This window comes from Anarhichas minor, unplaced genomic scaffold, assembly GCF_050575085.1.
Source record: "Anarhichas minor isolate MPS153535 unplaced genomic scaffold, ASM5057508v1 ptg000027l, whole genome shotgun sequence".
Taxonomy (NCBI): domain Eukaryota; kingdom Metazoa; phylum Chordata; class Actinopteri; order Perciformes; family Anarhichadidae; genus Anarhichas; species Anarhichas minor.
In genome coordinates, this window is record NW_027466473.1 from 6,137,296 (window position 1) to 6,163,907 (window position 26,612).

The 26,612-nt window shown below is 46.0% G+C and overlaps 1 protein-coding gene across 6 annotated transcripts in view; it reads right to left on the reverse strand.

The window, feature by feature from the left end:
* Positions 1-26,612, reverse strand: part of med13a (mediator complex subunit 13a) — a 72,186-nt gene that overhangs the window by 3,906 nt on the left and 41,668 nt on the right. For 5 of the 6 annotated variants that reach the window (XM_076102254.1, XM_076102256.1, XM_076102257.1 and 2 more), the window contains 21 exons: positions 24,825-25,025; positions 24,508-24,702; positions 24,222-24,384; positions 22,867-22,977; positions 20,172-20,927; positions 17,930-18,146; positions 15,347-15,377; positions 14,366-14,487; positions 13,854-13,944; positions 12,178-12,389; positions 11,642-11,838; positions 8,454-9,370; positions 7,806-7,973; positions 7,128-7,351; positions 6,675-6,864; positions 5,968-6,400; positions 5,587-5,818; positions 3,632-3,823; positions 2,558-2,781; positions 1,164-1,306; positions 862-1,020 (listed from right to left, as the gene is read on the reverse strand). In XM_076102254.1, coding sequence (XP_075958369.1) covers positions 862-1,020; positions 1,164-1,306; positions 2,558-2,781; positions 3,632-3,823; positions 5,587-5,818; positions 5,968-6,400; positions 6,675-6,864; positions 7,128-7,351; positions 7,806-7,973; positions 8,454-9,370; positions 11,642-11,838; positions 12,178-12,389; positions 13,854-13,944; positions 14,366-14,487; positions 15,347-15,377; positions 17,930-18,146; positions 20,172-20,927; positions 22,867-22,977; positions 24,222-24,384; positions 24,508-24,702; positions 24,825-25,025 — 5,178 coding nt within the window. Of the gene's footprint in view, positions 1-861; positions 1,021-1,163; positions 1,307-2,557; positions 2,782-3,631; positions 3,824-5,341; positions 5,453-5,586; positions 5,819-5,967; positions 6,401-6,674; positions 6,865-7,127; positions 7,352-7,805; positions 7,974-8,453; positions 9,371-11,641; positions 11,839-12,177; positions 12,390-13,853; positions 13,945-14,365; positions 14,488-15,346; positions 15,378-17,929; positions 18,147-20,171; positions 20,928-22,866; positions 22,978-24,221; positions 24,385-24,507; positions 24,703-24,824; positions 25,026-26,612 lie in introns of those variants that run through there. The other variant, XM_076102259.1, reaches the window with a different exon arrangement.

Consider the following 26,612-nt stretch of genomic DNA (forward strand, 5'->3'; position numbering starts at 1 on the left):
CTCCACTAGATATACACATAGAAAATAGCTGTCTACTGCTATATTAATGTTCAGAATGTTACATACAGCTCCTTTAAAAATATACAAGGACCATCTTCAACCGAGCACCAAGTAACAACTTTCCAATTGTGATAAAAACATAAAGTCATTTTCAACTACAGCATAACATTTCAACGACTGTTGAAGTATTAATGTCTTAATTTTACAATTCATATAGGTTTCCGCATATGCATTTCATAATCGTAACTGAAACAGCTGTTACGTCTAGAGCCAGCAACTCTCTTGAGTTTCTGTTCCATGTTACAGTGATGTAACCCCCCCCCCCCCCCCCCCCACTTGTCATATCCATCTGAGTCTAACACAGCCTTGCTAATCTCTTTCAGCTTAAAGAGCTTTTTTAGAAAGGAGATGGCCTCAGCCCGGCATCGCTCAACACAATCCTGGTATGATGCACTGACAATCCCCCACTCGTTTCCCAAAATAAACCCATTGATCTGGCTCTCCATCACACCGCATTGAGATCAATGGGCATCTGAGAGGTAGTGCTTTATGAGCAAAAGGTACATGATCTTCCCTGCCATCAATCTGCTCTGGACAAGGAGGAGGCATGCATTGTGATATGCTGCTGCCATCCATCACGCCGCACACTCTCACCCAAACACAGACACACACACACACACACACACCCCCAAACACACACACACACACACACACACACACACACACACACACACACACACACACACCCAAACAGACATGAACACACCTTTCTTGGAGGAGTAATCGACTCAGATGAGAAGTGCATGTTAATACAGATTGTAAGTGTTCTGATAATCTTTGTCATTTGCACACACACTGCACCTGGCATGATGATGAATGATCCCTGGGGCTCCATGGCAACCAAGCACACGCTGAGGATGCTGGGAGTATCCGAGGCGGAGATGCCGCACATTCGACACATTTCCTTCAGCCGGCGACTCAGTGACTGGAGGTTTCTCCTGCTCAGCAGAATACTCCAGTCTGGAACATCGAGAGACGAGAGCAACAGGGATGAATGAACATGTGACACGCTGGTGTAAAAAACACCCGAATGTCTTGAATGCCGTTTTCTTTTTTTTTGTCATGAAAAAGCATTTCAGCATCATTTAACTAGTCCTCCTTACCTTTTAACTCTCCGTGTCCTATCCTGCCCAGTCGGCCAATCACCACCCTCCAGGGGAGTGATGTCATCTGCACCAGCCCCAAGCACCAATCCCACAGCTTCTGCAGGCCGAGCCGCCGAACAGAGCCCTTTTTCCTCCGCGCCCTGCGGGACACGCATCGACTCACATGTCAAAACCACTTGTCAAAGTATGCAGAACAGACATGCAAGACAGGGAGTCAAGTGTACATACAGTGAGCTTAGCTGCTAGCCACTAGAGCTGGTTTAACAGTTTGTGAGGCAGGTGAAGGTGAACCTCTGGAATGTGAGGGCCTGTGCAGAGACCATCCTTGACTGACAGCTGTGTGCTTTGCCTCTCAAACCTAATTTACACTTGAGTGAGAAGTGTCATTTGACAGCTGGCTTGACATAACTGACGCAGACACATTTTAAGTGTTGGTGACAGCTGCCGTGCACCTTTTTGTAAGGTCACACACATCTGCTGTGCAGCTGTGTCTGAATGAGGGGTATTCACAGAGAAAAATGAACCGGTGGAGAATGTGGAGGATGATGGCAAGCGGGTTTTTAACAACCACTGGTTGAGTGCTACCGGCTACACAGACAAAGAATCGACCAGATTGTTAAAGATACTTTCACAATAACCACACTATGAACAAAAACACTTGCGTGACATGTTTTCTGTCAGCTGACAGCTTTGTTAGATGACAGCTATAAATTATTCTCTTAGTTGTGTCACACCCGTTTAACATAAAATATCTAACTTTCTGCTGCTAGGAGTCTCTCAATCAAAACAACAACAAAAGACGGAATTCGGTTCGCCGAATTGTGGGCACAGGTCTCTTCCTCTCCAAAACAACCGGACCAGGTTATTAAAACCGGTAAAAACACTGAATAAAGCAGTTTCACAATAAAAATTGGTGTTTTGCCGACGCTGTGGGAAGCGTGTATCGTAAAAATGTGGCTTAAAACTGGATGAGAAAGTTCATTTATGACAGCCTCTGGCAGACAACCACAAGGCTGCTCATACGCACAGGGGATCTGACGCCATCGACAGGCCACCAAATAAAACGGACCATTACCGTGAACAAAACCATCAAATTTCTCTAGGTTTGAAAATTGCTGGGAATATTTGGGATAATGTAAGTACACAACTCAACAAAATAGATAACATAGCTCTTGTAGTTTTTATACATTTTAAGGTGGAAAAGTTACATGTTATACCTTTAAGGAAAGACAACTTGAAACTCTTTCTCTACTTCTTCTTGTACACAGAGTTTAATAAGCTCAGTACTCGTGTGGGGGTTCAGTTGTGTTCAGTGATACCTAAAGATGGTAATAAAAGACTTTGAAGCTGGTAGGTTTAAATATCGTGCAGGTGGAGGGTGGTAGTCATACCTGTTGGGCACATCGATGTTGATGATGCAGGTCTCCAGGAGTTCCCCATACAGGTCAGTGCATGTAGCCAGGATCCAGCGTTGGTCGTGGGACAGACAGTATCCGACAAAGAGCACGTTGTATTTCTGCGATGCCTCCCCAAACGTCTCTCCGAGCTCCGTCTGCTTGTCCTTTACCGGTGCTAGAATGAACGGGGGTGTATACAGACGCAGATACTCCGGCCTCTGCAGATTGGGAGGGGAAGATGTTCAGGATAAAAGGATTTAGTATAAATGTTCAGCCCTTCTAAACAAATGGAGAAAAACTGGACATGCTCCAGATGTATTAAGTTTCTGCATGCATGACTGGCTGCTGGACTTTCACAGGAGCAGGACATCTTCTCTTTCAATCCTAATTTCTGCTCGTTAAGAGCCAAGCTGACCCAAACAATTCACATTCTAGGCATCTTTACAAGCAAATATGTCCGGCGTGACACTCGAATTGTCCTATCCATATCCCAGTCCTCCCAGCCAGACAGCTCAAGGTTCGCCAGTGTGTCAAAGGGAAAGGGTAGCGCTGGCTGGAAGGAAGGAAGTCCACTGAATAAGGTCCTGATCTTAAGTGCCCCTTTGTCTAAACCTGGAGTTGAGATCCCATTATGGAAGGTCTCAGGGAGCTAGCCAAGCAGATAATGGAAAGAAAACTCTGTAGTAGCAGAGGGGTTACAAGTTCCCGTAGTCCTGTTCCAGAAGAAAAAACTCTGAGGATGGTTAGCACTAAAAACGCCATCTCATTGCCTTCTTTCTTTTCAGTGGTAAAGTGAACACAGCCGGCAAAAGGCTGGGTCACATCAGGTCCTTTTCATTATTGGCACGAGAGCTGAAAGCAACTGAAATGCTGCTGCTAGGGCCACAGTGTCAGCCTCTGTTTACTTGCCTATCGATCAGAGTACAACGCTAGCATGTTGCTGATCAGCTGCAGAGCTCAACTGCAACCGCACGCCGGGACAACGCCTCTCTGTCTGCTTTACAGATGGATCATGTCAAAAACAATCAAGAGTGCAACTGCTACAACTTGACTACGCGTTGCATTTACCTCTGGGCTCTTCAGTGCGGTGTCGATGGCCAGGCCTGGGCCGAAGCCCGTCAGCGACTTGACATTGGTGGAGGTGGGCAGCGGCCGTCGGCACTGAGCGAAGACGGAGAAGGCGAGAGACTTGAGGTGCTGGGCGTAGATGTGGCGGTCTTCACCTCGTACTGGCTGAAGCAGGTACTGGCAGGGGACAATCTGAGGTGAAAAAAGACAAGTTGTTAGACAAGAGACACTCCAACAACGCTTCTCTTCATGCAATATCTTGCTACTAGTTACTACTCTAGTACTACATAGAGAAAAGTGGCAAGTGTACATAAAAGAGTCAGGCAACATTCAAATTCACTTCATGTCTAATTCTCAGGTGTGGAACTAAAAATACATTTATAATTTGCATAAACGTTCACCAAGTGACCAATATATAAAACGCTCTGCACACTGCAATGCAATCCCATTCAACTAAATTAGGGCTGCCCCCTCAATGTTGATAAATTGAATAATCAGTCCAGAAGCTGGGCGAGTTAAACCTCATCTCGTCAGTGGAATCGCTGCCCTTTTTTCATTGCTGCGTCATTGTACAGAGTAAAGCAGGATAACAGAACAACAACTTGTACAAACAGACACGTCTCAAACCGACGTAACTACAAATCTAACTAATGGAAACAGAGACGAGTGATGGAAACGGAGGCAGGGATGCAGAGCAGCGGGACTTCTTTCGGTTTTGTGTGCTGTTTTTCTCATCACAGATGATGTACGAAGGAGTCAAAACGGGAGTCTTACAGATAAAACATGAGGAGTGTGGTGGGGCAGTTGCTCTTCACTGTGACTGAGCGGAGGCAGTGAATAATCTATTTCTCTCTCAACTATAGGTAAGGTGTATTGGTGAAGAAATATTGTAATATTCTTTTATTTTTTAATTTTTTTTTAAACGAGTTTCATATGAAAAAGCAGGAACCAAAAGCACTTGACAAATGTGCTCCCCTCGAAGAATGCTGTCATGCAATAAGCCTACTTCGACAAGTCTTGCTGGGCCTAAATACTTATGGTCAACAGAATAATGAATAGACAGCAAATAAGTGCCTTTCTTCCATCGATTTCTGCTGGAGGACCCAATGACACATCCGTGGGCTGAACTCAAATTTAACACTTAAGAGTTCCTTTAAAAAGTTATCACTTTTCCAAATATATATCAGTTACTTTTCGAAACCCACGGGAACCACGTTTCCCATCGGCATGAATTAGATCCACCACACAGCACTTCTAAAACACAACACACACTACCCATGAAAGAAGAAACCATGTCACTTTTAAAGCTGGTTCGCCGGTCACTCCAGTTATTTCCTTCTTCTGAAACAGTGGTGACGACCACCAGGAGCGAATGCCATGGGGTGATTTTTACTGGTGTGTACTGCTAGCCAAATTACACACAAATTGCCTCTAAAGTTTCCATATGACCACCGTCAGCACGTTAGCGTGTCTTTCATGACCGAGGCTGTTTGTAACCGGCACCGACAACATCATCTGAAGATAAATGTGTATGTGGCAAGAGGAGAGTCTGTATTTTTGATGGTTAAATACGAGAAACAACTTTGAATATAATGCAGTCAAACACAACACTCCCAAAATACTACCATGGAAACTCTATATATACAAACTTGTAGAGCATTGTAAGTTTGGTAGTATCCATTGCTATTGCATTGATTTCCATTCCATTACATTGTTAAGCCGTTTCTGTTTTCTGGTCACTCAGGGTATGATGGTAATCATGGACAATTTACTGCTTCCGATGATGATGGATATGTCAGCAATGATGCCATTGAGCATAATCTGTTAAACATTAAAGAGCCATTGACACGCTGACATTGAATACACAATTAATGCATTTCCACTTATGCCTTCATGATAATGAAATACAATATGGTCAGCAATAAAAATGTGGCTCTCCTGGGAACTTCGCTTACCTGTACAGAAATAGAGTTGCGGATGTGTGGGGGCAGGCACTGAAGCATCTCAAGGTAGCAGCGCAGCAAGCCCAGCGTCCACACACTGGAGTGGGCCGGCACCGGCCCCGGGCCACCGTCGGCCTCCTCGTAGCTGAAGGGGTCCACGATGTAAACGACTATGGCGGGTGGATACGTGATGGCGTGGGACTCCCCATCTGTGGGCACGCCTATCTTCTCTCGTTCCAAAGTGCTGAGGAAAGCACAAGGAAGATCACACACAGTATTATTGAACCAATCTAGCATCGCCTCAGCTTAACGCTTCCTGTGACTGACTGTCACTTAGTACACAACACTGTTTTTTAGAGTTGAAGGTCTGCAGCCTTGTGTGTATTGCGGTACCTTTCAAGAGGCTCTGTGGGCCCCTGGGCCTGGCTGCTGGAGTTGTCCCCTGAGGTGCCAGTATTCTGGGTACCAGCCTGCTGCCCCAGCTGTCCACTCTGGGGGCCACCTCCCTGGCCCTGGGTGCCCATGTTCCCAAAGGGGGAAAAAGAGCTGGGCTTAGCAGATGGTATGCCGCTGCCAGGCTGGCCCGAGGATGTCACCAGACTGTTGGATGACGCGGAGCCGTTCCCGGGCCCACTGTTGTTGCTGCTGTTGTTGTTGTTGTTGTTGTTGGGAACGGAGGAGCCCGCAGCGTTCACTGAGCCCTGCTGGCCGACTGAGCTGGAGGTGGAGCTAGACAGTTGTGTGGATGGGGACTGGCTGGACGATGGCGGGAGACTGGGCTGTGTGAGGAGGGAGCTGTCCAATGGCTGTGATGCGAGGTATGGGGCTAAAGGGAGAAAGCACGGCATTGGACTTCCATTAATGCCATCAATCACCATTTGAGAAAATGAAAACATACTGCATTTACTCCATTTCAACTTGACCTTCTCCTTCACTGACTTCAAGCTCTCTTTCAAACAGTCAAGACACTCCAGCTATGCTTTTTAAAATAAACCAAGTGGTGTCGAAGGTGGAAATCCAGCGACAAAGAACTGCCTGAGCGGCCGTGTAGAAAGAAAAGAAATGCAACAGTAACCCTGCAGGCTGTAAATAAAACGTACCGAGGTTGTGGCGGCACACTTGTGCATAGAGTTTGAGCTTAGTGAAGGCGTCGCTGTTGCTGCTGGCAGCCTTGAGGAACCAGTCGCTGACTGGCTGATCCACCAGGTTCTTGGCCCCATTGCCTCCGACGAGGACAATGCCATCGGGGTAGCCTTTGGAAATGGGTCGGTGCTGGCCCAGTCGACATGACTGGAGAAAAACAGACGGAAAAGAACATGAGTGTGTGAACTGGTACATGAATCACATCTCATAAAACCTAAGTGAGTTACAACTTGAGTGTAGCTGCAGTATTTGCAGTGCTTTTTCATTGATTAGGTTGTTTAACATGTTTCCAATAGACCGTGATCATGAATGATCAGGACAATTACTAATTAACTGCCAAACCTGCGATAGAGAGAAGTAGAGCTTTGTAACATTTGGATAGCGTAAACACCCTTCTTCAGAGTCCCTACCTCGTAGACAGCGGTGAGGTCTCGGAAGAAGCCCTTGGCGCCGCTGAGCAAGGCCTCGTTGTCAGGACAAACCACCAGGTACCCAATGTCCCGCTGGGAGCCGAAGGGATCCAGCAACAGTTTCTCCCAGTAGGGCAGACCAAACGGAGACAGCACCACAAAGTCATACTCATAGCCCACCAGGAAGGTGGGGATGGGCAGAGGCTCTGGGGACTCGTCTGTGCCTGTGGTGAGATGGAAGGAGGCCAAAGAGGGGGAAAAACCAAAAGTGTGGAAGGAGGTAGAGAGAAACACAAAGAACAGTGAGCGAGTGCTGTTTACAGGTGAGGTGTCAGCCACCCTCCCTCCTTTTTTCCACTCTCCACTGTGCATCAGAATGTGATGTCGCCGAACCATCCGACAGCTCCTCCCAACAGAGCTGACATCTGGACCACAGCAGAGGTACCACACTGTCTATTGAGCTGACAATAGAGAGAGTTTTTCTACCCCAAGACTCACATTCCAAATGTCACACACACGAACACCAACTGCTGTCATCACCCTCATAGTTTCTCTAAGAAACCTCCATTGCATATGTGGTGCAAAACACGGATTCACTCACTTTTATACAGCTAAACTGAATGGGAAAAAAACATCAGTCAGAACTGTGCATAAGTGGATAAACTTCCACAGCTTTACCGTAAGAGCCCCGTCCAGCCATCTTGTGGAACTGCTGCCAGGTGAGGGGACCCTGAACGCCCCACGACCTTATTGTCCTCTTCTTCTGGATTGCGTCCTGGAGTACGGGTTGGAGGGACATCAGCACCCGCAGCACATCCTGAGAGCACAGCGCACTCACGTCCACCGCTGGAGAACAGACGAGTAAAGGAGAAGCTTAAGATTAAATCACAACATGAGAAACTTATCATACACAGGTTGCACTTAAATGAATAATAAGCATTTATGTTTCTCAACTGATCATAAGTGAAAATACTGAATTACTATATGTCAATGTATTACAAGCATTACAAATTTGAAATCACAGCATATAAAACACGAACAAATTTAGTTCAATGTAGTTGAAGATGTGAATTTAGGGAGATTTCTGATGTTAAGTGCTGTTTCATTTGTTTGAAGAATATTTTCAGTTGTTGAATAAATTATTTGGAATATTGCTTTCTTGCAGACGGCCTCTTTCAACCTTTTTATTTTTATTTATTTATTATTATTATTTTTATTTATTTTTTAAAATCAGGCGAAAAAACTTAAACGGCCTGAGAAAACATCATTTGGAATCCAACAGCCTTTTTTGGCAAGCATGAAAACCTAGACTGCCACATCTCTCACCGTTCTGTTTGGCCCAGTGGTGCAGGCAGGTGCTCTTGACCAGCGCCTCGTCCACCTTGCCGCCCGACATGTTGTCCATGAACTGCCTGCCGTGCTCCAGGGCCATGTAACAGTCGCTGTGGTAGTCCCTCTCCTCCACCCTCACACAGGGCGGCACGGGGGCCCCGCTTGGCCCCCGTGTCACTATGTCATGCTCTAGGATTGAAATGGGCGAAAAGGGGTTGGTGCACTGGTCCTGTAGGAGGAGAATAACCTCATCTGGGACACGGTCACCCCTCCCTACTCCAGTTCTTTCCAGCGAGGAGAGCCGCAGCGCCTCAAAGCGCTTCTCCGCCTCTCTGCTGACGTCTGAGCCGCGGCCGATGATATCCAGCTCGTCCTCCAGGAAGAGGCCCGAGCCGTTGCCGTAACGCCTGTTGACCACGGCGCTGAAGCCGCAGCTGCAGGTTTCCTGAGCCTCGCTGACGGGGTCGCTCAGGTACACGCCCACATCAGCTCCTTTTATGTTCATGTTACACACGCAGATGCAGCAGCTGTCGAAGTTGCAGTCCTTGAAGAGGTTCATGACCGACTCGGAGAGGATGAGGGTGACGTAGAGGCTGTGGGCCTCGGGGATGGAGGGTACGGTGGCCGGCTCTACCGAGTTCAGCGGTCGGCAGGTGGAGGGGGTGGACGCTGGCGAGTACAGGTCGGAGTTCTCGTACTTGAGCGAGCCCTGGACGCTGGAGGGGCCCCGAGGCGTGCGTGGGGTGCGTGGCGTTCGTGGGGTGGGGGCAGAGAAACGCGGGGTGGCAGGGGAAGGCAGGATGCCAGCGTTACTTGGTGGAGCACTGTTGGACATGAAAGGCGTGTGGGTCTGAGGGGTGTAGGTCTGGCTGTAGTCCTGGTCCATGGTGCTGCCCACACTGGGGATGTTACTGAGGGCAGAGAAACAAAAGGACATGAATTAGAAACTAAAGAAAGTCACTACAGTATGTCTGACAGTGGCACATTTTAGGGTAAGAAAACCTCCTCCTGTGATACCCAACAAAGCTTTGTGGACAATTAGAAATTATTCCTATCAGACAATGAATAAGTATAACTCTTCGAATCAATAGCTTCAAATATCAACACTGTTAATTTCCCATCACAGTAAAAAAGAAAAATCATACCACAATTAGATGTACCAGAACATCTAATTGTGGCATGAAAATGGAAGCACTAGCACACAGAACATACTTTTTTACCCAGGTCTTTTTTCAAAAACCAGGACAGCAATGTTCAGTACATTGCTTCAAACAACAAAATACCGTCAACTGTCTCACAGCATTTGTGAGGATAGTTTGAGTAATAATGCAGTCGGACACGACAACGTTCACTACAAAAGCAATGCAGAGTGAGCTTAGACTGCACACATGTTAACACATGAGAGAACAAGAATGAGGGAGGGGAGAGAGAGAGAGAGAGAGAGAGAGAGAGAGAGAGAGAGAGAGAGAGAGAGAGAGAGAGAGAGAGAAGGAGAGAGAGAGCAGGAGAGAGGGAAGGAGGGAGAGTGAGCACATCATGTCCCTAGCTGTATGTGGGGAACAACTCCTGGCACAGACCTATTAGAAGGAAGTCCCAGCACAAGCAGCCAGGCCACGTTTAACATGGGATGCAGACACGAAGGCAGCACCAGCACAACGTTATACGATCTTTACCAACCACTCTCTGGACATTAGCCAAAGTACAGACACCTCTCCTCCGCCTGCACGAGCAACGCGTCTGGCATTTTTCATAAGTCAAAACATTTTCCAAACACGACCACAGCTGAAGAAATGAGTAATTAGTTGAAAGGGCTTGTGTTGTTCGTTCAAGAATCGAATGGTTTGTAGTGCAATGAAATTCAGCCACACACACAAAGTGAGGCCGACACCGTTAAAGCTAAAATAAGAAGTCATGAAGATCATTACTGCTCATAGCAGCAAGATTAGATATAGATCACTGGTGAGCCCGACACATTTTAGATTCCCTGCCAGGTGAATGAAATACAGTATAATATGGTAACAGCTGCACATGCTGCGTCCAGTTCCCACATTTTTGTCTTAATTCCTGTGTGTGCGTGAAAAGTAGCAGAGGTTCATCTGCGTGTAGTTAAGAGGAACAGTGACAGATACAATGGAGACTCCAAGCTGCCATGAGCAGTGAGGTGGCATGGAGCCGCTGTGGGGGCCCCATCTCACCACTCCAGTGATAATCCTCATCCTCAACCAAGACGGCATTTTACACTCATTTCCCTGCTCCGCATGAGGCAGCCATGCATGGGAAATTGAGCAGCCTGCTGAGGGGGTGTCCGGGGAGAGACCAGAGGGTGTGTGGACAGAAAGGGAGCAGAGTAGGAGTATATGCTTCTGTGCACACAAAACGTAAAAAAAAAAAACAGCACCAGGCAGCACAGCCTTGGCTTTTTCTTCTGCAAGTCTAAATTAGAATGCCTCAGTAACCAGATCATCATGATAAAATGATAAGGAATCTTTGAAACGAGCCAGATAGGAATTACACGGAAACAAGGCATGTAAACGAGTGTCAGCATTGATATCACTGGAGTCACTTGACGTGCTTCTGTTAAGCTGCGATTTAAGTGGATCATTTCCCTTGTTGCACGGTACTGCCTACCCAGTTGTTGGTACTCTCTTATTAAAGCGGGGGGTTTTTCCTACATAGAGAATAACGGGGCTGACATCCTCCATCAAATGTCGTCCCGCCTCCAGCTCTCAACAAAGCTCTGACGGCTTCTGTTATATGGTGAGATCAATATTGTTGAGAAAATATTATTTGCCAGTCGAGTCAAAATGTTTTACAAGATATTTAGCATATCAGTGTTTGTGGTCTCAGTCTCAAACATGTCATGTGCTACCTCAGTACACTTTAGGAACAAATACTGCTGGGACCACTACAGAAAACTTTAGATGAACATTTCACATTCACAATATAGACACTACCACTGACTATGAGGCTACAATTTAGCATATTGACCATTCACGGTCCAGGACGGTATGTGTGCACATGATTGGGACGGTACCACCTCCTCCTCATTTTGAGCCGGTAAAAGAAAAAAACCCTGGTTAAAGATCTCCGTTGTGTGTTAACAGCAACACGTGAAGACTTGTCTGAAGATGGCAAACAGCCACTCATTAGAAACCTCATGGAAAAGCACTACAGCAGCATACCTGTCCTTGTTGAGGAAGGTCATGACAGGCACGGGGTTGAGCATCTCCCTGCCCATGGTCCAGCTTGGTCGGTAGATGCAATCCTCTGGTATTTTGACCGGCGGGAGGCACTGGCTGGGTAATGTCTTGAGAGGGGCAAACATTGAGCAGCCGACGAACGGCTGGCACAGATCTGGCTTGTACACAAACGAATAGTCCTACAAGATGGAAGGAAAATAAGACTTAAGTCAGGCAGAGAAATGAGACTTTGCTACCTTATATTCCCATAAACTCAACATCTGTGGCAGCTTCTTCTCAATAACTACAGAACTGGGAGGGTTTAGCATGTCGCTCGGTTCCTAATCTGAAGAGCAGCCTCTGACCATGTGTGAGCTGGTTCAAAAATGAGCACGGTGAAGAAAACACATCCATCAATAGCTCGTTCACTTTGACTTATGGCATCTATTGGTTTGGGCAGTAAATCCGACCTCTTGGTTGAGCCAGTTGTAATCCGACACTGCAATAAGACCTGACAGATTTACAGAGTCTAGACCCACCTTGATCTCAGCTGGCTTGGGACTGCAGAAGCTCTCCTCCACCTCGATCTTAAAGTGGCCTCCCAGAGATGAGTTGCCGTCCAGCGCGGACATGCCCGTGTGGTGCTCCATGCTGCCGTACTCCTTGCTGCACATGTTCATGGGCGAGTAGCCCATGATGTGCTGCTCTAGGGAGGGAGGCGTGGGAAACATCTGGTGCAGGTCTGCCGAGCCTGGTGGGAGAGAAGAACAAGGGCCCATCAAAATATGACATGGATTATAAAACGTGTGAAGTGCAGAAGATGTTTCGAAAGTCTATTCCAACGCCCACAGCACACACAGCTTCCACTGCTAAACATGCTGATAATGAGATAATCATAATAATGAGAAACATAAGTCTGTTTCCAATATATTAGATTATATCTGAACAGCACTTTGTGACACAAACCAATTCTTAAAATAACAATGTGGATGACTTAATGTAAGATGTGTAATGTTAAACTGTTTGTTACTACGGCTCCAGTAGAGATGCATGCTGATGTATGTTTTCTTGTTCTGCAACCACATATGACAAGCAGCTGTCGTTATAGGCGGCTACCATGGAAATACAAAACAGATGAATAATTATTAGACACACTTTAAGCCTGACAGGCGCCTCCTCGCCCACGACCGATGACATGTTTACATAGTTTGTCACAGTTACCCTGGCATGTTCCTTCGCATTTTTTCATTTTCTTTATATATATTAGCGAGAATATTTACAGGACCCAGCAGAGCTGTTTATGCAGAGTCAGGAGCGCCTTCTTTTTATATTGCTTTAATTTCCACGAGATCATTCTGCTCTACACGAGAGGGACACGTTTACTGGTAAAGAGATGTACATCTCGATGTAAAGATGGCCAGAGACTGTGTGTGTGTTGAGTATCCAAGGCCTCAAACTCGAAAAACACTTTCAGAATTGCGAGGTGCTTCCAGGGGGGCTCACCAAACACAACTGATGGTAAATGGGCAGAGTCTAGTACTGCTCAGCATCTGGTCATTAAAATAAAGCTAAGTGGTTGATCTGAGACCAATTTGCTTCACAGTAAAATATAGACTGTCCTTAAATTCTCTTTAGCTCTACATGTGCGTCCCTAAGCTCAAACCTAAGAATAAATAACTGACTAAACACAAAAAATAATGTCTGGTTCAGTTGTGTTCAAGTCAACAAATAGGGTGGAACATTGAGACTGTGGTGTTAGCATAGAAACCTCACAACATAGTAACAAAGCAGACGACAAGACAGCAGGTAAAGGGAGACTCAGCTGAACACTGATGCACTGTGAAGTTAATTACAGCCATACTTTTCACCACTAGGTGGCAAAGCCAAGGGTGAGCACCACTGATGCTGGAGTAGTGAAAGCCTTAATTTTATTTAGTGGATTAAAAGGATATGATGCAGTTTCACTTAGCTGTAATTGTGAGCAGAGGGAATACTACGCTTTAAAATGAAGTGGCTTCTGGCAAAATCCCAGTGTACCATTTCTTAATGTTCAAGGGGCTAACGGGTATGACAAACCTGATTCTAGATTAACATTTGAGCTAAATCCATCCTACATCGAGGAGACACGGCACATCAGTGTTCAGGGAAAAGAGAGAGAGAGAGACAGAGAGAGAGAGAGAGAGACATCAGTAGACACAGATGTAGAGATACATACTAATGCAGGAGACAGGGTCCAAAGAGGATGGCTTTGGTTCCTTGCTGCCAAATTTGTCATCCGTTCCATTCACTGGTCGCCTGGAACCAGGCTGTGGACAAAAAAAATTAAAAAAAAGGATTTTTTTTTTTTTAGCACCGGACCATTTTGGTAACTCAAAGTGTCAGTTAATAACACTGCTCACACCTGTGGGGCCTCCAAGTCAGTATCACACATGACAACTTCTTGGAGCAACTGGTAAGTGGGTAGTGAGAATTGTCAGCTGATGATGGGCAGAGTGAAGACACTGCTCTGGCACATGCACGCCAGAGGGGACACACACACACACACACACACACACACACACACACACACACACACACACACACACACACACACACACACACACACACACACACACACACACACACACACACACACACACACACACACACACACACACACATACTGTGCCAGAACACGCTCTGTGTCATGAGATATTCATTGCACTGGAAGAAAAGGTCTCTACTAACCGCCAGATCATCCTCATCCGAATTGAAGAGGTTGTCCAGGTCGTTGATGGACACCACCAGGTCCGTCTCGTGGATCAGGCTGGTGGAGGCCATGCGGTTGGAAGCGGCCGCCCGCTGAGCATCTGCATGAACAAACACGCCGACTGTTAACACTTAAATATGAACAAGTAGATATTGGGGGCTTGAGAACTCAATGAAACGGGGGCTTTGAAAGACTGAATTGAAAAAGTAACCAAAGTTTAATTTAGGATGCAATGTCCCCGGATCTGAACACCGAGGAGCAGCGAGCCTTTGGCCACACAGCCGGTGTCTTCTGAGGGTAGCAGTATGACTATATTATAACAGTTACATGAGGAAAACATAACTCACCAGTAATTGGTAAAAGACACTGAAAGCTTAGCATCAAAGTGTGTGCAGAATTTAAATATGAAAAGCTTCCTGTTTCAGTGGCAAGTGTACAACAATGCAGCTTATAACAAGCTAGAATATTAATAGGCAACGTGTTGCTTTGGCAAAGCTCTTCTTCAAAATTCACAAGGTTAGTGTTGGATTATCACTATTGGAACGGGATGAGCCCATATCAGCTGAACATACAATGGACTGATAAATCACAGTTTGAACCTCTTCAATGTAACCCCTGAGGAGCCTGCAGAGGGCCCAAAGAAAAACTGGGGCCTTAAATATTTAGAGCTCAAATGCACCGTTGTGGTTCAATAATGATCAAGTGTCATTTATACATTTTTAGACGGGAACACAAATTCAAATTTGACGGGTATAAAAACAGTATTCTCCCGTCATGCAACAATGTAGAGATGTTGACTAAATGTAAGTTTTAATAATCAAATTCTTCTTTTGGGGGCAAACTATTTAAAATGTAAATAATTAATTTGGTGTCTGAATTTTCCAGTTTTTTTTTAATCTCTGGTAAAATAGTTATTATTAAAGGAAAGAAGAAAAACATCGACATCACAGGTTCCTTACCATCTGACGGACCAGCTCCTTCATCTTCACCCTGTGAGGAAGAAGAAAGGCGTGAAAGGTTAGGAGTGACGGAAAAACAAACCACACGAACCCAAGCAACCAGACGGATCCATCACACAGTGATTATTTAATCAAACAATGCTCCGAATGAACGGTCTAGACAGACACATTGTTTATAATAATATGACACCGGTCCCATGTCGATGAAGCTTTTTCGTGCGCTTAATGAGGACCCGTTAGTGAGCAAAGTCTGCTCCATTACGGTGTTAAAATGTGGGTGTGTGAAATCCTTTGAGCCCACAACTGTGATTAAGAACGAGACGAATACATTTGACTGGACCCGAGTTGGGATTAATCACAAAACAGAACAACACCAAAAATATCAAAGGGGGTTCCTTTCTCCAATCAAGGCAAACATACTAATAACATATCATAAATAATAGCCATAATAAAAGGAGAAAATTGGACAGGAACAGAAAAAAGGGACAGCTTGCCTCTGCTGTGGCAAATGAGGTTCCCAGTGTGGATCAGAGTGAAATCATGATCCAAGGAATGGCCTCTTAGGCTCCCACCCAGACATCAATATCTGGGAGGGCTGGCCTTCTGTTTGTGTGTGTGTGTGTGTGTGTGTGCTCTCTTATGACGGGTTGTGTGAACACTGTGTGCTGACCAGTTCTAGCTGGGGAACAGGAATGTTATGTCCCCGCCATTGATTTCATTACGCTCCAGGGCTTTTCTCTGAGTAACGCAGGCTTTAATCCGTCTCCCTTAAAGGACCAATCCACAGCAGCGCACAACATCTGCACCAAGGCCACAATCTATAGGTGGTAATGATGCCTTAACCCCTTATCAATAACCTGGCCATGGGTGGGGAAGTGTGCACGTGTGGAGCCTTAACATATTGCAAAAGCTTGTTCGACTCCAAGGCTGCCTGCATGAAGGCCTCCCATCACCCATTTCCTCCATCTCACTTGCTTCCCTCATTTATCTGAGGCTTCCCCCCCCCCCCCAAGCACGTATCTAGCACTTCATAATTCAGCAGGCTCTGACATAGGTGGACCACTTCTGTGCAGTGGCATATGATGATCCTCCAGCGCAACACGTGTGTCACATGGCCCTCAGCAGCAGAGTCAATAACTTTACAGTCGGAGGATTTTATGGTCTGATCGCTGGAGATACTCATTTACGGTTCACGCTAGGTTTCTGTACTCTGCAGTGAGACACAGTAAGTGGTTTAAGAGTGTGCCGAGCAACGGCTTGTCAAGCTGTAAAGACACTTGCATAAAGGGCCAAAGTGGTGAGGAATAAATGCTGGAATCTCAAACCTTTAACTTGATATACTAAATTCATCAAGAGGAAATTCTCTTGGTGCTCCAGGTTTTTATTCTGCATCAGCCAGGCAGGAGGTTAAGTATCTCAAGTAAAAAGTTACACACACACCACATAAAGCAGACAGTGGAACGGATCCGCTGCACAGACTGCTCTTCTGGGACTCCCCCCTCCACTGAGATCTGCCTTCACCCTTACATTCCAGCAAAGACCGGGGGGACAGAGGAGAAGGGAAATATTTGAGTGTGCTTTTTCAGCTTAATGGTTCAGCGAGCCAGGTTTTGTTGCCGCGGATAGACTCGAGGCTCTGTGAGGCTTGCTGCAAACATGCAGGCGAGGAATGAACACACATTCATCGAATCTCCCTTTCAGCGCTGCGGGCGCTGCGTGGCTAACAGGTGGTCCTCGTCTGGAGCCGGAGCCAACAGCCCCCAGAGGCAGATGAATACGGTGGGAAGGGGAAGGAGGAAGAAGGCGGCAGATCAAATAGGAAAAAAACATAACTTAAAAGGAGATTGGACAGGCAAACTATTTGATGTTCCTCTGGGCTCAAACAACAATAGAGATCCAGGGATAGCTTCCTGTACTGTTAGACTTAGGCAGTGAAAGCGGATGTATGCAGAAAGCAGCCGTACTGTTTAGTATCGCAGAGGATGCTGATGGCTGATTTTCTACCTCGCCTGCTCACAGATCTTAAAATCAGCCCTCTTGTGCCTTTTTTACCCCGTGCAACTAGTGAGGAAGGTGTGAATGAAGTGGTTACTCTCCATGTTGCCTTTCAGCAAGACTTGTCACTGTCTTTATGTTGCTTAAATCCAACGGGGTGTGGCTGCAAACTGGATTGAGAGCAACCAACTTGGAACCGGCATTGTGCGTGGCTTATTTGTTGGCATAGCTGAGTTCAAACAGCAGCAGACAAACATTTAAAATATGTGGGTGCATCAAAACCTGCGTGCAATGAAAGATCTGAGTATGTTGTTAGAGATGGAGTTAAATGAGAGTTGTACCAAGGTAAGGTTTGCCAATACAGGGAGGTACTGCAGTTTGTTTTTATGGAAACAAGTGGCAAAACCTGTTTTCATGTAGTTGATCATACACACGTAGGAAAGCGTGTAGTAACTCTTGTCCAGAGCAACAATAAGCACGAGGGATCATTTTAACAAGGAGGGACAATACATCCATTAGATACTGCAAGGCTTTGAGGAGTGACACTCCAGCTCAGAAACATTCTTCACCCCTCTCTGCTTGGCTTACCTTATGTTTCTTGCCTGGCTCCCGCTCCCCGCCCGCCTTATCCTTCTTGTTGGAGAATGTGAACTTGACATCTCCTTCCTCGAAGGCATAGGGGTCCACCTCCGGCTCGTGATCTCCGTCTGTTATGGCAGCCGATAGGTACTGGTTCCTCCTGGCTCGATACATCTGGACACGTTCTTCAGACACCTTAAGGGACCAATTCGATGCGGACATCACCCTGGGAAGAAGAAAACACAAGAGGCGTGAGGACTCTGCAGTAGTGTGAGACCACCATCAGAGATTTACAATTCACAGGCAACACATAGCACCCAGCAGTTCCACAATGTACACTCGACGAGCTATATTGCAGATCATTTGAAATCGATATGAATCGGTCCAAACTGAATCAGTTTCATGAAATCCAATTTGTTCTCCGGACAAATTTACACACCATGTGGATTTTCAAGTCTCACACACAGGGGCACAGACAGGACACAACTGTTTTCACACCCACTGTGTTGCCAACTTTCCCACAGGACTTTGCAACTTTAGTCAAAAAAAAAAAAAAAAAAAAGCCACCAGCGACAAATTAGGTGACTTATTCAGACCATCAGTGAAAAAGCAAGACAACATATATTCAAATATATCATATTGAAATTCATTCCCATGATGCTGCTCAGACTAACTGCAGTGACCGGCACTTCTGCCAACAGCGCGGGGTCTCCCCCACTCATCGGTCAGTAGGTGGGAGTTAATACAATACTCACAACCTTTACATTCTAGTAAATAAATACTGAGTCATGAATATTTTTGTATAAATAAATACAGTGTTAGATGGATAATAAATAGGCTAGTTGACCTAGGCCTACATACACAGTATAGAATTATATCCGACTCGTCTGATATGTATAAACATACAATTGAATTTTCCATTAAAGAAAAGTTATAAAATTGTTTGTGTATGCTATCAATTATAATTAAAGAGAAAGATAATTGCATCTCTTATTGTAAGATGTCAGTCTGATCAGTTCCCAAATAATACAAAGAAGAGTTGTAATTGTGTTTAGAAACAACTACTTCACAATGATTCTTGCTTTTAAATTGGCCAACAGGAACATTTCCTCAGCGGCTCTGTTTTGGCCTCATGTTGCCGGCTATCATGTGTTGGAGCTGCTACCGCGTTTATCTGCAGAAACAGAAATGGCAGCGGTTGCAAACAACTCTGACAGCTGTCAGGCAGCAGAACTGGATGCATCATGTTTGTTGTCAGACAATTACATTCCCAGCGGATTCATGGAGACGTTGGTGACTGCAGCACTGACACATATCTCACTCGGCTCATTTAAATCTCCTATGTGGCTATGACTGGGAACTACTTGTTCCTTCTATGCAACAGGACAGGGAGGGAGGGGAAAAAGAAGAAAACCACTGGCTGCTCTGACCCAACTTATGCGTCCCTCCCCTCCACTGCCTCCTATATCCCCATGCACCTCTGTCCTCTCGTCATGCCTGTCCAGCTCTGATGTGAGGTGATGGTGCGCAGTGGCCAGGGCCAGAGATTAGCCGCCATTCAGAGTTGTGGCTGGGGGGGATTACAGCTCACTAGAATAGCCATCCCAAGCGGCTGGCCCCTAGGGATTGAATAACCCCGCCAATAATTCCCACTCTGGCCGCCCCACGGCCTGCTGGTCACTCTGCCTGTCTTCACACTGGACAAGCCCCCCTCGCTCTGTCCGTCTGCGATCCTCTACCTTTCTAGCAGCTTCTTCTTGGTGCAAATCTCCCTCCACTGTCTGCCAAACTGATGCTCCATGCCAGCTGACAGTACTCATTTCATCTCGAACTGGTTTACAATAGCAGGTTTATCTTCATCTAACCCTATCATTACACTTCCTCTCTCCGAGGTCCAGTATGTGTGTCAAGGAATCGATGAGTAGAGCTGGCGTATGATGTCAAAAAGGCACGTAGTAAGAGATTAACATGCTGTATGCAGCTAAGTGATATACTGAACATTCTAAAGCTGACGGACGAGGGAGGGGGAGTGAGGCGGGGGAATCTGATAGCAAGAGAATGAGAGGGTTTTGCATGATTACTCTGTCAAAACATTTTATTCTAAAGTGGGCCTCTCTGTTAACAGAGGTAAAGGTGGGAAATGGAGGGTTTGGAAGCCTAACTGCGAAGGGCTGAAGCCTTTATCGCCCTGTCTATGTATGTGACAGAAGTCATCGAAAATGTGATCTAAAAATTGGCAGGTGTCACTCACTCTGTGACCGACACCACGTTGTCCTGCGACGCTAAGGGCTCGTCCCTCAGCTTGTCCCATGGCAGCAGTGGTGTGGGCATCTCGGCATCTTTCCTGCGGGGTAGATTGAATAACCGCCACGGTGCGTGGGAGCCGTCCTCCTCCAAGTTGACCGCCGTGCCCACATACACAGTGGGCTCCGGGGGCTCAGAATAAGTCGAAGCTCCGTGGTGGGAGTGGGAGTGATGGGAGTGGAAGTGCTGATTCAGGCCCTCTGGCCCTCCGGGTTCCTCGCCGCCCCCCTTCACCCCGACCAGGCAGGGCTCTGGGGGCGGCTGGTAAAAGTGTTGGCTGTTGGGGGTTGAAGGGTTCTTCATGCCCTCCCCTGACTCCTCGCCACGCTCGCAGGGGTGGGGGCTAAGTGGTGGGGGTTGGGGAGAGTTGACCTGTTCCGACGACCCAGCGCTGACGCCCCCACTGTGGAGCTGGGGGGCTTTTTGGATGCCGGACACGTCCGTGGAGCGCATACTAGGGAATCTTCCTCCGTCCTGGCCCCTCATGGCTAACCTTTGGCCAGCTGTTGCCTCGGCCTCTATTGACGCGTCGTCGCTGGTCAGGCTGCGATGATGGAAAGGTGTCTGGGGTCTTTTCTGCAGCTTGTCACCTTTCTCTGGCTTCTCTCCCCCAGCTTTGTGCTTGGTAGGAGTCTGGGAGGGCTGGCCCGCCGACGGAGTTTGGCCTGGGGTGCTGCCTGTTCGCTGCTTCACTGACTTGTATCTGCAGAGAAGAAGACAAACAGGAAAAATGGGGAGACTATGAGGCACCGGCGACACCAAGCAAAACGGCAACAGAGACAGTACATGAGGAGAATGTTTCATTGTCGTGATACGCAGCGATCTTGTGCAGCTTGTGTAAAATCTCCTTCTAAACCCCTTACATCTGCTACGTCTAGTAAACAACAAGTAACTTAATCCTCTCACCTGCAACGTGACAGCCCCACGTATTCATCTCCAATCAATTAGCACGAGTGTGAGAGTGTCTGCAACATTTAATCCACTATGTGGATGTGTTTGTTTACCTTTTTACAAAACCTCCAAAAAGAAAATCAATAAAGCAAATAACCAAAGTGCTGACAGATGAAAATAAATACCTCATTCTTAGCTCTACTGCCTATTCGGCTAGTTCAAATGAAGCTGATCTGATGATACATTACACTGGAACACAGTATAACAAGGCTTCGCCGTGGTCATCAGGATCTGTTGGTTGCCGTGTGGACCACCTCACCTGAGACCACCTGACAAACCGAGCCAGTTGGCCCACCTCCTCTTACACCACCACCGCCGCCTATCTCCTGGGTCAACATCAGTGTTTCTTTAGCCTCTCCGTCGCGGGGTCGCCGCTCAGCCTGCTGCCACGGTTGTACATTAGGGTGTTGATGAGGAAGCGTTGTCTCTTTGATGGCCAGGGCCCTAGCGTGTGCTGACAATTAGATGTCGAGATAAGCAGACACACGGAAGGCTTCCATCTACAAAACAAAGCTAATGGCCAATAAAGCTGGCAACGCACACAGCTTCCCATATCTGTGTCGCCAAAGTGCTGGGTGGCTTCCAACAAATTAGCATGCTCCAGCTGACCGGCCCGATTCCACTCTGCGGCCCAAGCCGGCTCTCCTCTCCCTCAGTGGGGAAAGAAAGAAAAAAGCCTTGTGCAAAAAATTCCCAAATGGAAGTATGCCCACACTTGCAAGGTATCAACCAATCAAAACACACGGAAAAACTGTTTAGATAGTACTTGCTCATTAAGCATGAATCTTAACTGTGTTTCAATCTATTGGATTTTGGATATTACAGGCACCTTTTATAGACTGAACAACGAATCGATTAATGGAGAAAACGATATATATAATATATAATATATATATATATATATATATAATATATAATATATATATATATATATATATATAATATATATATATATAATATATAATATATATAATATATAATATATAATATATAAAATAAAAGATTAACAAGTATGAGTTAGTTGTGGCCCAACTGAAGGCTGCAGGTTACAGCTGATTTGCCGTGTCATTAAAGAAAGCTTCAAAGAAAGTATTTAAATCAAAATGTGATGAACAATAAAAACAAACACACTGCTGAAATCAAGCTTTTGCAAGTGTGAGGCTGAATGTAGAAAATAGTCATGCTGAATAGAGGTGTGAAGGTGGAAGCATGCACAACAAACAAAGAATATCATTAACGGTAAGGTGTCAGACTCTCGTGACATTTAAACGTCATTCAACATCTTTTGAGCTAATTCGTCAACGCTAAGAGCAACACGCGGGGTCCTTTCTACACCGCAGCATCCCTCGAGTGCTCCATCAGAGGTCAAGCTATTCTTTCTCCCTCACGTTATTCCCATCAGTGCAAGAATAGAAATGTCTGACTTACAGAAACACACTGCCGCGGCAGAGGGTTCAGCCCCGGCAAGGCTGTCACTTAAGACAAAATAGTGATGAATTGAAAAATATGAAGGATAATATGCTTGTCGGACTAGACGTGGATATAACTGGCAGATATTTTGCTGACTGTGTCCCTCTGTGCCGGTGTTCAAAGCTCCATAGACTGTGCTGAACCTCTTTGAAATGTCTTTGAGCACACGTATGAGCAATACCTGCACATGCTGTACAATATCCACGTGGTAAGTGACTGACCTGGAACAGCTGCAGTATGACCTCTGTGAATGCTCCACAAAATCCCAGGCTCCCGCTTTCTCAGCCCGCTCCTCCTCACAGGTACCGTTGGTTGCGGCTGAGAACTTTCGCCTGAGGAAGGAAGGAAGGAAAAAAACAAAAAAAAAACACAATTAAATGGCTATTTTCGTCTGTGAGTATCGCAGCTCTTTAGTTATGTGAACAGACTCATCCTCTTTTTTTCTTGTTTTTTTCAAAACACAAATCCTAAAATTGTGCCACCAAATCCTAAAAAATGTGCACGACCCTTTGGTATACAGTGGTGATTGGTGAGAGCTTGGTGCTGAGGCTGATTTCATCGCCCTGTTTGCAGCAATAATATTTTGGCCGACAAGCCCAGCAGCTAACACCAGCCGACATTCTGTGCTTGGTCAAGGGGCAACAGATCCCGGGTTGCTCCCAATGTGTCAGATTCACTGATGGTGAATAACACAAGAGACCATGTGGCAAAACAAACTGCAAGCTAACCCCTACTTTAATTACTAGAGACTACTATTTCCATGTCGGTTTCTCTGGTATTTTTGGATGGTTTATATATGAATGATAGGACATTATAGAAAACCTTGTCAATGTAGTATATATATGACTGATGTAGGTGTAGGAAAATTACACCGAAAGGCAACAGGGTTGTCAGGCGCACAGGTCAGTGAAAGACGAAAAAATAAAATAGACTAAATTCAGGGAAATGTTCAAGTATTGACCAGCTTCACTCCAGAAACACACACCTCATTCAAAGTTAATTTCGATGTAATTAACCAGGCATTGGCATCTGGGCTTGTGTCGAACCCTGAACCAGTTCAAGTAGTTCTGTTAATTGTATTGTTTTTAACTGAAAATTAAATGTCAGACTTTCGAAGAGCACTTGAACACTGCCGCGCTCTTCTTTACTCGCCTTGTTACACCAATAACTTGTGAGTGCTCGTAAAAAAACAAGTACCGTCAGGAGAGGCTGGCTGGTTCTCTCTACCGAGATGAAAGACTCAGCAAATGGTTTGAACACACTGTTGATGATTTTACAGTGCACCAATTAGGTGGGAAGACAGGCGAGTAGCTGTTCTTATGGAGGTTGTTTTGGTATCTTATTTGTGTGCTTGTGTGCTTCATTTACATAAACCATAACCCTCCCACCTCGTTTTCAAACTCTCAATCCCTGCTCACTTTCTGATGTTTTCCCAGATACAGGGAACTCTCTCAGCCTGTTTAATCTACCGCAGCACCGATCAATACACAAAGACAATCGCTTGGGTTCAACTTTCATATGAAGCACGGCTGATCAATCCGCGCTACTTTCCCCAGAAAAGAACAAACAGACTTACTTCTTCTGGGCTCGGTTGATATTGCACTCTTGCCAGACGCGCTCCACTACCTGACTGGCTTGCCGGCGTGGAATCTTGCCTCCGTGGTGACTTTTTCTGTCCACGCTGAACGCATCAGACGATGAAGGCATTTTAACCCACTTCTGGGCCGAGTGGGAGTCCACTGGGGGAGGCAAAGGGCAGGGTTAAACAGACATTTGAGAACATTTCTTAATGATGAATCAAATCAAAAGCAACCCCGGCCCTTTATAGTCTTTATAAATTGACGCTGTGTTTACACCACTACCTGTCTGTGCCTCCTCAGGCGATGTGGGAGGGGTGAGGGTCACCAAAGACATGGCGGGCTCTCGCTGGGAAGCAGGCACTTGGTGGCCACCCGGGTAGACAGCAGTGCAGTGGGAGGACCCCACAGGGGCCACAACGGGGATGTCTGACTGGGGCACCAGCACAAGGCAGGCAGGGTACACCATCCGCACACCACCTGCACATGCAGAGGCGAGATGTTCACGACACCAAAGCAGTCAAAACCAACGCAGTGGCCTCTACATTTAAAACAGGTCACCTCACCAAAGATTCATCTCAAATCATATTGCAAAAACTGACCTACGAGGACCTCCACAGAGGCTAGAGACTCATCCTCCCAATCCATGTCCTCCGCTTTGTCCTCCGACACGCCATGCTTGGCACTGGGGCTGATGGGATAGAACTGGTTCCACTCCTCAATCAGCTTCTGGGTGGGCGGGTCTGACATCTTGAACGACTGACCGGTCAGTGTCCCGTTCAGGCCGAAAGGACTCAGGATCACTAGTCAGAAGGAAAGGGTGGGGAGGAGAAGAGAGGACAGAGAGACAAGACAACGTTAGTCAGCATGAGGACATCTTAAACTCACTCATCCCTCTCACAGGCAGAGATATTCTTAAGGTGAGAGGGTGTCGTATGCTATACAGATTCTAACACCTCAATTTGGGATTTGGGATACTTCTTTTGTTCAACTCTGTATCCTTTACCTCCTGCACTTCCCTTTTATTGTTCTTACTTTCATTAATCTTTCCTCTTCTCCTTCCAGCTTTATATAATTTTTACATCCTTAACTCACTTCCTTTTTTAAAAATCCAAATTTTTTGCTCACATTTTGAACCTTTCATTCCACAGTCCTCATTCTGTCTTCTTCCATCTCTTCTTTTGTTTCCTCTTCAACAAACTTTATTTCTACCATTTCACTCTTTACCTCTTTTCTTCCTCCTTATTCTCCCATCTTGTCCAAATTCCTTTCTATCAATAGTCTTTCCTTGTGCCCTTTCCTTAAGTTCTGGCCTTCAATTCATACCTTCTTACTTTGCATATTTCATTCTTCTTTCCAGTTTCGCTATTGCAACAATCTAATTCTCATCTTAATCATCCTCCCCTTCCCCCCCCCCCGTATGCTTTCATCTCCGGCCGAATCAGCAGCGACCTTTCCAGAGCGCCGCTGGACCGAGCCGGTCCCGTCTGACTCGCCAAATACTTAGAGAGCAATCCAGACGCCAATTATTGGCAAGCGGTGGCCTCTCAGAGCCCATAAACAGAGGCTTATAAAAAGGGCGACTCCTCAGCAAACACACTTGACTGCACAGACATATGAGAGCACACAGAGAGCCCATCAGTCTGCCTGTGGAACAGACCTCCATCCATCAGGGAAGGCAGATAGTACCATAAACGACATACATAATGCATGCATATGAGCATGCAAACTATATGCATATCATTCTTAGATTTACACACCAAGTGTGTGTGTGTGTGTGTGTATATATATATATATATATATATATATATGGTTGTGTGTGTGAGTGAGCATTAGTTAAGGTCCCTCTCTGCGCTGCTTTTCTAGAGTCATTACTAGACTGGATGGCCTCGGTCCCCTGGTATTGATCCTGCGGCTGGACCAAAGGACAGCTCCCATGATGGGAAAATGGCGGGAGTCAACGGCGTGACAAAAAAATAAAAATAAATAAAGAGTAGGAAAAGGAAAATGACATGCATTACCTCCGAGATCCTACAACACTTAAAGTTATCGCAAAAACAAACATGGTACAAATGTTTATACCATGCACTCACTAGATATAGATACATTTAGCAACCTCCTCGCTATATATTAGTTTTGATTGGTCGTGGCGGAGTCCACCACTCCCAGGCAGGATTCAGATTGTCTTCCTAAGCATGAGGGATTCACAGTGTTGCTATTTGTTCCATTTTGATGTGTATGTTATGTGCCTCAGTGTTATACATGTGCTTGTGCTGTAGGTGGGTTTGTTCTGCCTGACGCATGCTGCAGCCTGTTATGTCTGCTCTGCTCTAGTGTCGTACACTTTTCTTTGCTTATATGTGTATTGGTTTTGTCTATACGTTGCTGTC